This window comes from Heptranchias perlo, chromosome 17, assembly GCF_035084215.1.
Source record: "Heptranchias perlo isolate sHepPer1 chromosome 17, sHepPer1.hap1, whole genome shotgun sequence".
Taxonomy (NCBI): Eukaryota; Metazoa; Chordata; class Chondrichthyes; order Hexanchiformes; family Hexanchidae; genus Heptranchias; species Heptranchias perlo.
Window position 1 is genome coordinate 28276980 of NC_090341.1, and position 17721 is coordinate 28294700.

Below are 17721 nucleotides of genomic sequence, written 5' to 3' on the forward strand. Positions count from 1 at the left end.
TTTTCAGCTACTTGCAATAATAGGGACGTACCAGGGATGTAACAATAGCATTCCCTTGTGATTGGGACTGGATAAACAGATCTTGCACGTGTATGCTTCTTCAATCGCTCTGAAAGCAGACCAATCAAATACTTGGAGACAGGAGGCCTGATAGGAAACAATAAGATGCTTTATTTCGCAATATGGCGAACATACAGAACAGCCATTATGACCAGATACACTTAATTCAAGCAGTACAGCATACATGAAGAAGAAAGGAATAGAGGGTTACAGGGGCAGGATGGGACTATAAACAACGGCATATACCAGTTGGGCCGAATGGCCTGTTTTTGTGCTGTAGATTCTATGTAATTATTTTTGTGTACTGAAATAAAATAACCAACATGTTAAGCTAGCCCACATCAGTGGGTTGTCTTACTTGACTTAAACAAGATGGCTTCTAATTATTCTCCAACATTTCTAACCTCTTCACTTCAGCAAAATCCCTCACAGCCTTCCCTTCAACAACCTGACTGTTTTTGGAGCCTTCCTGTTTCAAAAATCCTAAATCCTTCTTTTTATCTCCCATTTCATAGACAGACAGAGATCAAAGGACTTTCCATGGGTGTGAGGTGTTTTCCAATTATCCTGACAAGCTAACAAATTGCTTTTTGTTTAGTCTCTGGGCAAAACAACTTTCTTTTAGCATATTAACCACCTTTTGTCTAGGTGTCTTGTTTAACCTGATCACAACATACTTCTGTTAAAAAATGTGAAAAGTAACTCTTATTTCCAAATCCTTTCTGTGGAAAAATGTTTTAAAAATTCTTAAGTGTGACATATCGCCCTCCTGTGCGCCATAGTAGGTCTCCCATGTGTGAGCCCCACAATTGCTCACAAAGACCATGTGCTCCTCAGTAAGTATGCTACAAGACTGCCAATCCTTTTGGCCCCAGGTGTGGAAACCTGCTCAAGAGATGTGCAACCCTTGTGCTTCTCACCCCTTGCGCAACCACATATTGCATGGCAGGGTACACCGACGAGTTTGGTGGGCCCTGAATTGCCTGTGTGATCCCATAAACCCAGTATCATCTCGGGACAGTAGATGCTCCTGGGTCCTATGATGGACTGCCTCTGCTTGTTCAACCACCACATCAAAGAGGCAGACACACTCAATGAATGACTCACTCTGTCCCAGCCAGGTGGCATACCACATGGCCTCAAATGTCTACCTCTTGAGCAGATAAGATGCACAAAGCCATTTAATCTTGCATGGGGTGTAGTGCGAACCTGCTTCCCAAACACCCCATGTCCCCTTGTGTGACTGAACACTCTATCAGTACCTTTTTAAATTCAGTCTGTGAAGTGAGAGGTGAGCTTTCTGTCAGTCTTTCTCTGATGTGTGGTTGGCTAGCAGAACCTCCTCCAACCCCCTCAGTGTGCATTTCAAGGCCTCTCTGGACTGTAAAACCCCTAGAATCATTTGGTGCGCTGTCCCATCTACCCAAGCAGCACTTGCCGTTCATCCAGTAAGCCATCCATCCAAAAGTGCTCGAGTCCTCTGAGTTTCTTCAGGCATTGGGACCCTTAGACTTTGGGCAATTTGATTACTGGTTTCTGCAGTTGCCTTCCCTGGACAGTGTACTGTGTCACCCTGATCTCCTCTTCCCTGAGCTGCTTGCCTATAACTGTTTAACCTACATCATCCCCCATTAAAACAACATAGATGAATAAATTCCCACTTTCATGACTCGTACAAAAATAAAATATCCAATCCAAACTCTAGCCAAAGGGACACCTGTGGTCATCCACTGTCTCTAAATGCAGACAATCTGATGATTGATTTTGCGGGAAAGGGATATAAATTGTGCTGAAGAATAGCTAGAAGGGGTCTGGAACAACAATTGTAACTGTGGTAACTTCTGCTCCATTGGATATAAGTAAAGGATAAGAAACCTGACATTTAACAACAATGGAGGACAGTATCTGACTGATCAGCTGAATCAATGCAATCTATAAGAAAAGGGTAGTGAAGAAACTCTGACACTTGGATAATTTTCCAAATCCATTATTATTTTGAAGGGTACTTATTTCTTGGTTCAGTCTGCCAAAGAGAAATTAGTACATGCAAAGAATTCTCCAAGCTGTTCAAATAAGAATTCTTACCCTCAGACAGGCATGACCTTATTCCACAAGAAGTCATAGCTAAAAAGCAATGGCCTGAGGGAGGTCTCACTATCAACATTTGTGTGCTTCATCATAACAAAATTCAGTCGCTAATCGTCACCCCCTGCAGATTCACATCAAATCTGCACTGGAGTCTGTAGAGTTAACAGCCATACATGAGCTGATATTACAAGCACATCAAGGGTACAGGAGATTTGGGATGTTGGGCATGGGAACTGATAAAAAGGAAGTATTTTTGTCAATAGAACCATAGAAGTTTACAGCACAGAAGGAGGCCATTCATCTTATTGTGTCTGTGCCAGCTTTTTGCTGCAGCAATAATTCCACTGCCAGACTTGCCCTCCCCGAGTCGGGAGTGGGTAATTTGCGCGCCTGCTGCCTTCCTTGGATGTGGTAGCCGTTTCTCAGGCTCCCTCTCCGGAATCGAACCCTGATTCCCCGTTACCCGCCAGTCCCCCAGTGAGCGTGTTGTCTTGACGGTTACCGTTTGCAAGCTTCCCAGTTGAACCCGGTGCCAACCTCTCTGTCACGGGGAGGCCACGTGCCCAGCAGATGCGTCTGCGATGTTGAAATTGCGGTTCAGCTACCTGGTTGATCCTGCCAGTAGCATATGCTTGTCTCAAAGATTAAGCCATGCATGTCTAAGTACACACGGCCGGTACAGTGAAATTGCGAATGGCTCATTAAATCAGTTGATCGCTCCAAACGTTACTTGGATAACTGTGGTAATTCTAGAGCTAATACATGCCAACGAGCGCTGACCCTCCGGGGGATGCGTGCATTTATCAGACCAAAACCAATCCGGGCTTGCCCGGCAGCTTTGGTGACTCTAGATAACCTCGGGCTGATCGCACGTCCTCGTGACGGCGACGACTCATTCGAATGTCTGCCCTATCAACTTTCGATGGTACTTTCTGTGCCTACCATGGTGACCACGGGTAACGGGGAATCAGGGTTCGATTCCGGAGAGGGAGCCTGAGAAACGGCTACCACATCCAAGGAAGGCAGCAGGCGCGCAAATTACCCACTCCCGACTCGGGGAGGTAGTGACGAAAAATAACAATACAGGACTCTTTCGAGGCCCTGTAATTGGAATGAGTACACTTTAAATCCTTTAACGAGGATCTATTGGAGGGCAAGTCTGGTGCCAGCAGCCGCGGTAATTCCAGCTCCAATAGCGTATATTAAAGCTGCTGCAGTTAAAAAGCTCGTAGTTGGATCTTGGGATCGAGCTGGCGGTCCGCCGTGAGGCGAGCTACCGCCTGACCCAGCCCCTGCCTCTCGGCGCTCCCTTGATGCTCTTAGCTGAGTGTCCTGGGGGTCCGAAGCGTTTACTTTGAAAAAATTAAGAGTGTTCAAAGCAGGCCGGTCGCCTGAATACTCCAGCTAGGAATAATGGAATAGGACCCCGGTTCTATTTTGTTGGTTTTCGGAACTGGGGCCATGATTAAGAGGGACGGCCGGGGGCATACAGAAGAAGATACAGAGCTCTTCCCATAGCTCTGTATCTTCTTCTGCTTTGAATATTCCCAATTCCTCCTGTCAAAGCCCTTTATAATTTTAAAGAAAGTCTTACTAAATCTCCTCTTGGCTTCCTCTGCTCCAGTGGAAATAGTCCCAGTATTTCAAGTCTAGTCCCAGTTTTAGCTAGGTATTGGATCTTTAATTCAATCATGTGCATAAAGAGTTAACAAACAGCTCAAGTCGCAGAAATCATGTCCCAACCTAACTCAACACAATGTATTTAAAATTTTATCGGTTGTTGCTGGGCAGTTTGCTTGAAGGAGGAGCCAAACCATACAATTTTCAAAAACAAACATGCTGTGTGATTTGCTCAGATGTGTGTACAATTGGCAGTTTCTTGAATTGAACGGAAAGCTATGGAAATTCTGCTTGGCTCCAGTTCCGGGTATCAAATTGCTTTTTAAAAAATCTTTGAGTCAATCTGGGGCTTTTGTACAAGAAAAAGGCTTTCAGCAATCTTGTGAGTTAATAAGTCTGAAACGTTCACTGTTAGCTAGCCAAATACTCCCATTGTTGGTAAGAATATAAAAAGAAAAAGTATGTCAATAAAATGTAATTATACAGTAACTAGTGCTGGGGAAAGTTCAAACTAGAAGGCGGAGGGGAAGGGAAAAAATTAGATGAGGACGCAGAAAGGAGAGCAAAGGGTGTAGGAAAGATAAAAGGAAAAAACGTATCAGGAGGTCGAAGTAAAACAAGTAAGATTGCCCAAGAGACGGGGGGGGGGGGGGGGGGAAGGATTTGCATTATATGTACATTAATGCACAAAGTATTGTGAATAGAATTGGTAAGATAGAAGCAGAGACTGACAGCACTTTGCTTAAGTATAGTGCAGTTCTCAGTAAGAAAAATTCGAAAAACTTCACAATTAAAATTACTATCAAACTACAAAAATCTTAGATACGTCAATATTAAGTGAATTTGGGCTATACTGCCCCCATGTTTTTGAGCGTAATTATATGCCAGTGCGTTATTGGCGTAAATCTAGGAAATTCACACATGGCAGTCTTTTGCATGGAATGTGCAGCTATGTAAGTGAGCGGCAGAAGGTTTCAGCAGACTTTTCTCAGAAGCAGAACAAACGATTAAGGATATTCTCATGTAGCGATGTTTCAGTGTAAAATTGGCGTGAATTAATTACGCACGTATTTTGTCAGAAAAACTGGCACAACTCCGCTCTCACACAGAAGGTTCACAGAAACTTTCCAGGAAGTTCCGTTTCTCCTCAAGGCATTAAGCTGGAAAGGTAACAGCTGTATGTACATTTTGACCACTAATACAGTACTGAGTGCCAGAGAATTTCTTGGAATGGCAGGATGTTGAGACATGAATGAGGGAAAGAGAAACAGTGAAGATTGATAGGGTGAACAGCCACCCAAATAAAGACAAGTCGAGACGTGTCCTTGCCTAGCAATTGACCTCCTATTGTACAGATGCAAATTGGGTATTACTCAAAGCCCAGGAAAAATATACATAAGATAATTAGCTTTGAACTTGCTACTTGGCGAACAAACAGCAACAGCAAGTCTAGGAAACAAAGGTCAGTCAAATGCAGGGAAGTCACATGTCACTCTAAACAGGACACAGTAATCTGCGCAAGATCGAGTTTGATGGGAGAAAACTCACACCTAATTGAAGTAAACAAAGACAGAGCAATCTTTGTTGGGGAAATGGCTGTTCCAAAGCCATTGGTTTTAAGTGGTGTTTGAGTGGCTGACAAAGATACCCAGTCTATATGTATTAGATGGGTTTCGGTGGGCGTGTCCAAGTTATGAGCAAAGGTAGCATAAAGGGACCACACTTTGGATGTTAGGGGGGGGGTACTGTCTGAAGAGCTTGTCCTACACTTGACTGTATCCTGCTTATCGCGCTGTAACGTTGAAATAAAAACAAGACAAGAAACAAGGACCGAGTCTGCCTATCATTTTACCCGACAGATATACCATCATTTAACTTCATAGGATACAAGAGAATTTTTTTTTCTTTTAGGAACAATGGGGCCGTAATTCCTCAGGAGGTGATCCCACCTGCTCCATGCTGCCATAAACGCCAATGTCCACCTGCCATGGTGAGGGAGGGAGGGGGCGGGGAGGAATGCTCAGGCTTTTGCACGCAACCCTGGTCATATCTTCCTGAGCCTCTTGAGTAAAGGGGAAGATCAGCCACTTTCCTGGTTTGGGTCCCACTGATGGTCCATCTGGAGGTTGGTATCCTTAACTCGCTCAGCTTACTGGCCCTCAGAGATTTGCCAGGTCCCAACTCAGCCAGTGTGTGGGAACTTCTGACGAAGAGAGTTGCCACCCCTAGCTTCACCCCCCTTTATGACATTTATCTTGTAGGAAGTGGGCAAAGGTTTCATCATTTACAAGGCAAGTCAAAAGCTCCTCGAAACAGAGAGCCACGCAGGATGGTATCTGCTATTTTCCATGGGGTGCAGGAGATTGGAGGAATCCCTGATTAATTTTATTGCAGAACCATTGCCTTCATGAAGAGAAACCTGTGTTCAACAACCAAATTAAGCCTTCTTATTACATACTCCAGTTTGAAGTTACACATTGATGATTAGCAAATTTGGGTCTAGGAACAGCTCTTGTTCAATGGCAATATGTAGGGAAAGAGCTCATGATGGCACTCACAACAGAATTCTGACAAACATGGAGAATAAATATTCCGCAACTGAAAAACAGTGACTGGCAGCAATTAATTCTAGTTAAGTCCTAACAATTCCAATGTAGAGTAAGAACTGCAGAAAAAATTGCAAATGAGGATCTGGTGATTGGAACAATCAGAAGAGCACCATCAGTAGTTCAGCCAGTGAAAAGGAGAAACACAGTTCTGGTGTTCGAGAATGAGAAACTACCACATTGAGAAAAAGCCCAGTATGAATCCAACAGCAGCTGAAGCTGAAACATTATGATTTATTTATCTGAGAATTCCATGAATGGACACTTGGATATCAGCAAAACAATGCTATGATGCCAACGAGCTTACTGACCAGGTAAGAGAAAAGATGTCATTAGTTACATAATAGGGGTAATTTTAACTCCCCCACGACGGACGGGCACGGGTCATGGTGGTGGGGCTTAAAAATAAAAAATCACCTTACCCAACCCCAACCTGCCGCATACGCACCTGCCACCATTTTTGTGGCAGTGGGTTGTGTGGCGTGTCTATGTCCTGCTCTCGAGAGGCAGGACACTTCATTATAATATTTAGATCAGGCTCCCAGAGTGCAGTTGGGAGCCTGATTTAAATTTAACGGTTGCGGGCCGGGTTCCCCAGGGCTCGGGAAGCCCGGCAGCACTGCTTGTGGGCTAGGAGGAACAGGAGTGCTCCCCCGGCCCCTTAAGCAAATCTTCTGCCACGATTGTCCGACCCCCCCTCCAAACCTGCGATCCCGAGCTTGTCTCCCCCTCCCTCCTGATTGCCAGTCCGACCCCCACCCCTTTTGCCCGCAATCTCTCCCCGGGGTCCCCCCTCCCTACGGGTTGCTAGTCCGAACATCACTACCAACCCCGTGCTCTCTTCCGGTACCCCCTCCATTCTGATTGCCAGTCTGACCCCCCACCCCCTGCCAACCCCATGATCTCTCCTTGTACCTCCTCCCTCCCGATTTGCCGGTTCAACCTCCACTCCTTCTGCCCACAATCTATCTCCAGTCCCTCCTCCCTCCCGATTGCCGGTCCGACACCCCTCCACCCACCCCCCCACCAACCCGCACTCTTTCCCGGTTGCCAGGGACGTCCCCAACAGTTCCCGACTGCGGCGTTCTATCGCTGGCTTTCTTGCCCGGCAGCCGGCCGGCCTGTCAATCTGGCCAGCTGCCGGGCGCAAAATGAAGTAAAAAAAATTATAACGAGGTCTTGCTGTTAAACTCGGCAGGACCTCCGCCGTCCTGGGATTTCTGGGTTTCCCCCCCACAAACACATTCCCCCACTCCCTCCTTGCCTCCCCGTAAATTTCGAGGCCAATGTCACATCAAATACAGCAGCTCTCAAAACCATCACTGCTATCTTAGCTGTTGTGCACCGAGTGGAAAATATCCCTACTTACTTGGAGAAGAAGCCAACAAATAATAACTAACAATTACCCTTCTTGGGTCAGGCATCTTTCAACCATCCAGAAATCAGTGAATACACTGAGATACAATCAGATTGGAACATCCAACACATCAGTCCAAGGAACAGATGAATGCACATGAAGGTAAGTATAGTGATGAATCAAAAGGTCACTCTGAGACAAGAAGAGGATGATATTAAAGGTGCATTAGCAAGGGAATAAGCAGGTGATTTCAAAAGAAATCAGAGGTTGACAACAGGATCTCTGAGTTAATGAATCACTAATAACGCCTGTCATGGTGTGCGGGCGTCAAATGTCACCGTATAGGCCAAAGCTTTACATTTTCAAGCGGCATAAAGTGATGCATTGAAAATTTTGCTGTAAAAAGTGTAATACATCGTATTTAGAATCTAAAAACACCTTATTTTTTTTAATTGTATACGTGGACAGCTCACTAATGCAGCTACATATCGAAGAAGAAAATATAACACCACCAATGTCTTGGTTTAGTTGATCAGTATGTAAGCATGTGGGGCACAAAACCCCTTTTAAACAAAGACATTTGGAAACCTGCAAACACAGTAATATAGTAAACTGTGTTTTTGCAAATCCTGTTTTCCCTCAGTGACACTGATGGCATCGTAGAAGTACAAGTTTCGGGATCAAAGACATTGTACAGCGGATAGATATCTGGATTATTAAATAAATAAGCTAGATGGATAATATTGAGCTTGGAGGGTTGTCAGGCTTTCAAAACACATAGGCTTTTAGAAGCACGAGCTTTTCAACACAGCAGGGGTTAATGTAAGAAAAGGCAACAAGGGCATATATCAAAGGCTTTAAATCGGGAAAGCAATGATAGGTGTGAGAAAAGCACGGGCCTCTCATTCCTATCTGGTAATCTGTTCAAAGAGCTGGGATTTGTAAAACATCAAATAGTATTGCATCCATCATATGGTCAAATGGTATAAGGTTTGGATTTGAAACCATTGGAGCAATCAAAATTGGAGACGTCAGGACAATTAAGAATGTCTTTGCGTAGGAATGAAAGTGGCTATCTCTACGTGAAAGGTAATAAACAGAGAAAGTAAAGGGACCTTTTATATTCCATGGTTCGAGCACATGGTGTTTTCTGCATCAAAGGGCCTCCAGTCATTTGATCAAAGCCTAACCTGTCAATCATTGAGATATGTTAACGATTGAGGCATAGCAACGATTGGACAAAAAGAATGACACTCCCTAATCCTACATCCTATTGGTAAAAAAAACATAAAAGGAAGACTTTGAGAGAAGAACAGCCTCTTTACCACCCGGCAGTCACAAGGAACGCACACTGCAGTCGAACATCATGCAAGAAGAAGAGGACCTCGTTGAACGAAGAGCTGAAATACTCTCAGGCCTCGATGAGCAAAATCCTTGGTTTAAAGGTTGTATATGCATTAATAATTTGCCTGATGTGTGTATGCACTGTTAAATCATTACATAATAACGTTGAAAACTATTAAGTGTACAACGGGAATTTATAGAGGAAAGTCATATGTATGGTTTGATTTTGCTTCATGAATGCTCGAAGGAATTATATCACTAAATAATTACCTTTTGTTAACGAAACTACCGTGAGTGAGGGTGACTTTCTTTGCTTGACTATTCGTCTAGTTCCAAGAACAACAGGAAATAAGGCAGACCCTACAAGCACAAAACAGTGGAAACCCCTATATCTACAACTGTAATGGAGCTTTGGATTTTGAGAACTCATTGAACAAGATTACATCGGAAATTATGCAATTAACTAGATGATGAACTTCAACAGCACTAAGGAAATACAGTCAAACTTTACTATAACAAACCTTCTTGGGACCAACAGAAAATATTGTTATATCGGGGTGTTCACCATAGTGATTTGCTGCATCAGAAAAATGGATAAACTACAAATTTGAATGGAACATTATTTTATTCTGTTAAAAAAGCAACAGTGTAGATTGCTTCACCTTATTCATGATTTTCTCAATGACGGTGTGTCTATCTTGTTAACTAGTCCAAAAAGGTCCTCAGTTCCAGGAAATGACTAGCAAATTTTTCAGCTTTTGTGCGTAACGCATTGCCCGGCACTGGAATGTTACTTTCTCTGGCTGTTTTAAACCAGCGATAGATTCCTTCATCAAGATCACCATGAGTCACAGTATGGATTTGTTTCCTCTGGATCAGCGTTTCATTTTGACAATAGCAGACTTGATTTTTATCCCTGTTGGCCCAGACGGTTGCAACTCTGATAAGCTGAGTTCTTCGCAGATTGTGGCTTGAGATTTTCCTTATGGTCCAGATCATCAATGATTTTAAGTTTTGTTTTCAGAGACAAAGATGATCTCTTACTCGCCATCTTCATGTACGTTGCCTGGATAAAGTTGCCTCATGCCAGTTTCCACAATGCTGTTGCCTCGTTGCAGTTTGTGTGCAGATGGTGGGCCATCTTATCAGGCAACGAATGCATACGTCATGCAAGATTGGCACTACAAGATTGGCTTTCCATTAGCCTCAGCTTGAATTCCATCGTTGTATCCGGGTCGTTCCGACTAGATCCTGCTTAAGTATTCATTGTAGTAAGGCTGATTTCCATTGAAAAAAATTGGGTCTTGCCATTGGGATCATCAAACCACACTAACCCTTCTCCCTCTCACCCTTCTTTCTCTTACCATTCTTTCTCTCCTACTTTCCCTCTCTGTTTATGTACATTCCCCTCACATCACTCTTTTCTCTCTCTCTCTCACTCCCACTCCCCTCCCCTCCTTCTCTCCTCCCCTTTTCCTGCCTCTGGTCTCTCCCCTCATCTCTCCTTCCTTTCCCTCTTGTCCTTCGCTCCTTCCTTCTCCTAATCTCTCCACCTGCTCTCCACCCTCTTCACACCTCCCCATCCCCCTCTTGCCTCTCCACCTACTCTCACTCCCACCTCTGTCCCTCCCCTTCTCTCCCACTCCCTAACCCTTCCTCTTCCCTCACCCCTCCCTATCCCTCGCCTGCTTTTTTCCCCTCCTGCTCTCCCTATCCCCACCTCCTCCCTTCTCAGGACACCGCGCAACAATCGCCAGACAGGAGGGTTCCCTCCCAGTCGGGGAACACTTCAGCAGTCAAGGACATTCAGCCACCGATCTTCGGGTAAGCGTTCTCCAAGGCAGCCTTCGAGACACACGACAACGCAAAATCGTCAAGCAGAAATTGATAGCCAAGTTCCGCACCCATGAGGACGGCCTCAACCGGGATCTTGGGTTCATGTCACGCTGCACGTAACCCCACCAGCGGGGAAAAAAAAAGTTATCTGTTTTTAATACAACTGGACATTCTCTCTCTCTCTCTCTGCCTTTCGGGTCTCTTTCTCTCCTTGTCTGTGTAATTTGACCCTTGTGTATTCAGTATACTGGGACATACTGTTTTCCGTGGCTAACCTGTCTGAACACCAACGACACCTTTGATTCCCAGCCTAATATAAGATATGCGATTTGAGAACCTCTCATTCACTCACTCACCTGACGAAGGAGATAATCTCCGAAAGCTTGTGATTTTCAAATAAAATTGTTGGACTATAACCTGGTGTTGTAAGATTCGTTACATTTGAATATATTCAATGACTCAGCCTCCACCGTTCTTTGGGGCAAAGAATTCCAAAGGTTCACAACCCTCAGAGAATAAATTTCTCCTCATCGCCATCGTAAATGGGCTACCCCCTATTCTGAGACTATGCCCCCGAGTTCTAGATTTCCCTATGAGGGGAAACATCCTCTCAGCATTTACCCTGTATGTTTCAATAAGATCTCCTCTCATTCTTCTAAACTCCTGTGAGTATAGGCCCAACCTGCTCAATCTTTCCTCACAAGAAAACCCTTCCATACCCAGAATCAACCGAGTGAACCTTCTCTGAACCGCCTCCAATGCAAGAACATCTTTCCTTAAATAAGGGGACCAAAACTGTACGCAGTACTCTAGGTGTGGTCTCACCAGCACCCTGCACAGTTGTAGCAAGACTTCCCTGCTTTTATACCCCATCCCCCTTGAAATAAAGGCCAATATTCCATTGTCGTCCCAATTTCCTGCTGCACCTGTACGCTAACTTTTTGTGTTTCATGTACGAAGACACCCAAATCCCTCTGTACCGCAGAATTCTGTAGTCTTTCTCCACTAATATAATATTTTGCTTTTTTATTCTTCCTACCAAAGTGGATGACTTCACATTTTCCCACATTATACTCCATCTGCCAAATTTTTGCCCACTCGCTTAAACTATCTATATCCCTTTATAGACACTTTGTCCTCCTCACAACTTACTTTTCCACCTATCTTTATATCATCAGCAAATTTGGCCACAGTACACGCGCTTCCTTCATCCAAGTCACTGATATATATTGTAAATAGTTGAGCCCCCAGCACTGATCCCTACGTCACCCCACGAGTTACAGATTGCCATCCTGAAAATGACCCCTTTATCCCGGCTCTCTGTTTTCTGTCAGTTAGCCAATCTTCTATCCATGCTAGAATATTACCCCCAACACCAAGAGCTCTTACCTTGTGCAGTAACCTTTTATGTAGCACCTTATCGAATGCCTTTTGGAAATCCAAATACACTACATCTACTGGTTCTCCTTTATCCACCCTGCTCGTTACTTCCTCAAAGAACTCTAATAAATTTGTCAGATACGATTTCCCTTTCATAAAACCATGTTGACTCTCCTTGATTTTATTTTGAGTCTCTAAATTGATTGTATAAATGCAAAGATTAGACAAGCATGTAACAAAGGCATAGTGGTCTTAATGGGGGACTTTGACATTCACATAGATTGGGAAAAGCAGACTAGCAGCTGTCAGAAAGATAGTGAATTTCTTGAGTGTGTCCGGGATAGTTTTCTACAGCAGTACGTCCTAGAGGCAACTAGGGGGCAAGCCATACGAGATTTAGTAATGAGTAATGAACCAGATTTAGTTAACGGCTTAACTGTATGCGAACATCTATCCAATAGCTATCATAACATGATCGAGTTCAATGTAGTGTTTGAAAGGGAAAAAAAGTGAGTCAGCTGCTAAGATTCTAGACTTGGGTAAGGCCGACTTCAATGGGACGAGACAGAGACTGTCCACAGTAAACTGGGCAAATCTGTTAATGGGTAAAACGACTGATGATCAGTGGGAAATGTTTAAAGAAACATTTAACGTGATACAGAATCAGTTTATACCCCTGAGGGGCAAGAACTCTACTTGCCAAAAAAAAAGCCATGGACAACTAAAGAGGTAAGGGACAGTATAAGACATAAGGAAAGGACATACAAAAAGGCAAAAAATGGGACAGATCCTGGCGAATGGGAAAGATACAAAGATCAACAAAGGGTCACAAAACAGATAGTAAGAGCTACAAAAAGAGAGTATGAAAAGAAACTTGCAAGGGATATCAAAACCAATACGAAGAACTTTTATCGTTACATTAGGGAAAAAGAGGATGGTCAGGAGCAGTGTTGGCCCCTTAAAAACAAAGTGGGGTTATTGTCATTGACAATGGGGAAATGGCAGACATGTTGAACGATTACTTTGCTTCAGCATTTACAGTAGAAAAAGAGGATAGCACGCCGGAAATCCCAAGAAAACTAATATTGAATCTGGGCCAGGAAGTCGATAAAATTAATATAAATAAAGCAACAGTAATGAAGAAAATAATAGCAATAAAGAGTGACAAATCCCCAGGACCAGATGGTTTCCATCCCAGGGTTTTAAAGGAAGTAGGTGAGCACATTGCAAATGCCCGAACTATAATCTTTCAAAGTTCTCTAGATTCAGGAACTGTCCTTCTAGATTGGAAAATTGCATGTCACTCTGCTTTTTAAGAAAGGAGAGAGAGGGAAACCAGGGAATTATAGACCAGTTAGCCTAACATCTGTTGTGGGGAAAATGCTGGAGTCTATAATTAAGGATAGGGTGACTGAACACCTCGCGAATTTTCAGTTAATCAGAGAGAGCCAGCATGGATTTGTGAAAGGTAGGTCGTGCTTGACAAACCTGATTGAATTTTTTGAAGAGATGACTAAAGGAGTGAACAGGGGAATGTCAATGGATGTTATTTATATGGACTTCCAGAAGGCATTTGATAAGGACCCACATAAGAGACTGTTATCTAAGATAGAAGCCCAGGGAATCGAGGGAAAAGTACGGACTTGGTTAGGAAGTTGGCTGAGCAAAAGGCGACAGAGAGTAGGGATAATGGGTAGGTACTCACATTGGCAGGATGTGACTAGTGGAGTCCCGCAGGGATCTGTCTTGGGGCCTCAATTATTCACAATATTTATTAACGACTTAGATGAAGGCATAGAAAGTCTCATATCTAAGTTTGCCGATGACACAAAGATTGGTGGCATTGTAAGCAATGTAGATGAAAACATAAAATTACAAAGCGATATTGATAGATTAGGTGAATGGGCAAAACTGTGGCAAATGGAATTCAATGTGGATAAATGTGAGGTCATCCACTTTGGATCAAAAAAGGATAGAACAGGGTACTCTCTAAATGGTAAAAAGCTAAAAACAGTGGATGTCCAAGGGGACCTCGGGATTCAGGTACACAGATCATTGAAGTGTCATGAACAGGTGCAGAAAATAATCAATAAAGCTAATGGAATGCTGGCCTTCATATCTCGAGGACTAGAGTACAAGGGGGCAGAAGTTATGCTGCAGCTATACAAAACCCTGGTTAGACCACACCTGGAGTACTGAGAGCAGTTCTGGGCACCGCACCTTCGGAAGGACATATTGGCCTTGGAGGGAGTGCAGCGTAGGTTTACTAGAATGATACCCGGACTTCAAGGGTTAAGTTACGAGGCGAGATTACTCAAATTGAGGTTGTATTCTCTGGAGTTTCGAAGGTTAAGGGGTGATCTGATCAAAGTTTATCAGATATTAAGGGGATCGGATAGGGTGGATAGAGAGAAACTATTTCCGCTGGTTGGGGATGTTAGGAGTAGAGGGCACAGTCTAAAAATTAGAGCCAGACCTTTCAGGAGCGAGATTAGAAAACATTTCTACACACAAAGGGTGGTAGAAGTTTGGAACTCTCTTCCGCAAACGGCAATTGATACTAGCTCAATTGCTAAATTTAAATGTGAGATAGATAGCTTTTTGGCAATCAATGGTATTAAGGGATATGGGCCAAAGGCAGGTATATGGAGTTAGATCACAGATCAGCCATGATCTTATCAAATGGCGGAGCAGGCATGAAGGGCTGGATGGCCTACTCTTGTTCCTATGTTCTTAAATGTCCTGCTACTACTTCCTTAATAAATCGATTCTAGCATTCTCTCAATGACAGATGTTAGGTTAATTGACCTTATTGACCTGCTTTCTGTCTCCTTTCTTGAACAGGGGAGTTACATTTGCGGTTTTCCAATCCGCTGGGACCTTTCCAGAATCTAGTGAATTTTGGAAGATTACAATCAATGCATCCACTATCTCTGTAGCCACTTCTTTTAAGACCCTCGAATGCAAGCCATCAGGTCCAGAGGACTTGTCAGCCTGCAGACCCATTAGTTTGCCGAGTACTTTTTCTCTAGTGATAGTGATTGTTTTTAGATCCTCCCTCCCCTTTGCCCCTTGATTATCTACTTTTATTGGTATGCTTTTAGTGTCTTCTACTGTGAAGACAGATGCAAAATATCTGTTCAATGCCTCTGTCATTTCCTTGTTTTCCATTATTTCCCCAGTCTCATCCCCGAAGGGATCCATACTTACTTTAGCTACTCTCTTCCTTTTTATATACTTGTAAAAGCTCTTACTGTCAGATTTTATATTTCTTGCCAGTTTACTCTCAATCTATTTTCTCCCTGTATTTTTTTTTAGTCCTCCTTTGCTGGTTTCAAAAGTTTTCCCACTTACCACTAATCTTTGCCACATTGTATGCCTTTTCTTTTAACCCGATACCATCCTTAACTTCCTTAGTTAGCCATGGTTGGTACACCCTTCTCGTGGAGTCTTTCCTCCTTACTGGGATATATTTTTGTTGAGAGTCATAAAATATCTTTTTGAATGTCTGCCACTGCTTATCCACCATCATACCTTCCAATCTGTTTCCCAGTCCACTTAGCCAACTCTGTCCTCATGCCATTGTAGTTTCCCTTATTTAGGTTGAATACAGTAGTTTCAGATCCAAGGTCCTCACTCTCAAACTGGATGTGAAATTCTATCATATTATGATCACTGTTGTTATCAACAAAGCATAATGAGCAGACAATTTCTGTTTTAATTTCTCTGTGAGGAGGTTAGTTCTGCTATCGGATCATACATCTTGTTGCATTGTGGTGCCCAATATTCGGTCGCCAGTACAATCGAAATACTTGGGAGAAAGCATAAAACCAATCTACGGGCTTTCCAACTCCAAGGCCCTGTTCTCCCAAATTATAGACATTTTTCAGTAATCTATGGGAAAACTGGTTGTTTTTTTGGGATGCCTATCACTTTTTCTTGGTATCAGAAAGGTAGAATATAATGAATGCAAAATTAAATCAAATCTCCTGCCAACAAAATCTTGGATCACTTAACTTCAAATATGCCTAAAATACCAATCGCCAGATCAAGACTTAATTTACATGTGTATTAAGAATCTGACATTATTTCCGATACCTTAATGTTGTGATATTTAAATAGCAGATGTACAAGATGGATAAACATTCTAATGAGTAATTATTCACCTCAAAATTAACATCTAATCACTGGCAGGAGAAAATGTTTGTCAAGTGTCTTGACTGTATTGGAAGATGGTCAAAAATGAAGTCAGTTACACTTTTTAGAGATCTGAAAGAATGATCAGGGAGGACTCAGGAATTTTCAATAAGATTTAGTACCAATCACTTTGTTCAGATTGATATTGACAAAATATTATACCATAAATAAAGTCTGCATTGTAAACTATATATAGTTGGTAGTTATTGTGTTAGCCAAACTGCTTTACGTCAACTAAAAGTGACATTTGAAAGATTATAAGCAACAGCAAAACTCTGAGGTTAAATTTAACTTTGAGTAAATCTTGCAACCATACCCAAATCTGTTGAAGCAAGGGGTTGGCTTCCAATACTTAATTCTCCCTGTCTGAGTTTTACCACATTCAGGAGCTGAGTAACTTGATCGACATCAATGCCAAGCTGGCAGCTCTTTGGAATCATGTCTGTGGGTCCATCTGTGAAACATTGTAAAGAATACATATCTGGGGAAGAGGAAAAAAATCATTTAGTTACAGGACAAAAATTATGGAAATACCGTTACAATGTGTTAAAATGCAGTTAACGCATACACTGGAGGTCAGCTATATGCAAAAGTTGAAATGATTGCTCAACTGTGTATTATATATGAACGACACTAGTGGACACACGTATTTGACATGGTGCGCTCAAAGTCCTCTGTAAGGATTGTCAACAGCAGATTAAATAATGCAGGGTTAGGAGCTTTGTGGTTTGTTTAAATTTTATTACAAATGCAGCAGTTGCAAAAGTTGGTGAGACATTGCGGAATTATATTTGTGATTTGTTTCTGCAATGTTGTAATTGTCATTTTAGTGCCAATTAAGGAATATTTTAAAAATACCATCCCTACTTAGTGTTATATAGGTCTACACATTTCCAATTACATACCATCCTCAAAAGTAGTATCCTGTGGCTGTAGTTTCATTGTGAATATCTTCCTTAGTTTACAGTTGGCCGAGACAACAATCCTGTCTAAGGACTGAAAACCTGCTCCTTTAAACGCTGCATCGGTAAATGATACCAAATCAATGCAAAGATTGCTCCACTGCAAGAAAAGGAAATCTAATTTAATTTTTCTTGAATTTCTTTTCCTGCAATTCAGTCTGTAACATTGCTGGCACTATAATGTAGATTATAGGTGGCAGAAAAGTGCAGAATGCTGGAACTCCAAGATTCTGTGCCACAATGTGGTGAGTTACAGATTCCTACCATGATT

The 17721-nt window shown here is 42.6% G+C and overlaps 1 protein-coding gene across 2 annotated transcripts in view; it reads right to left on the reverse strand.

The window, feature by feature from the left end:
• Positions 1–17721, reverse strand: part of cfap20dc (CFAP20 domain containing) — a 365860-nt gene that overhangs the window by 173944 nt on the left and 174195 nt on the right. For both annotated transcript variants that reach the window (XM_067998825.1, XM_067998824.1), the window contains 2 exons: positions 17394–17550; positions 16805–16969 (listed from right to left, as the gene is read on the reverse strand). In XM_067998825.1, the coding sequence (XP_067854926.1) occupies positions 16805–16969; positions 17394–17550 (322 nt within the window). The remainder of the gene's footprint in view (positions 1–16804; positions 16970–17393; positions 17551–17721) is intronic.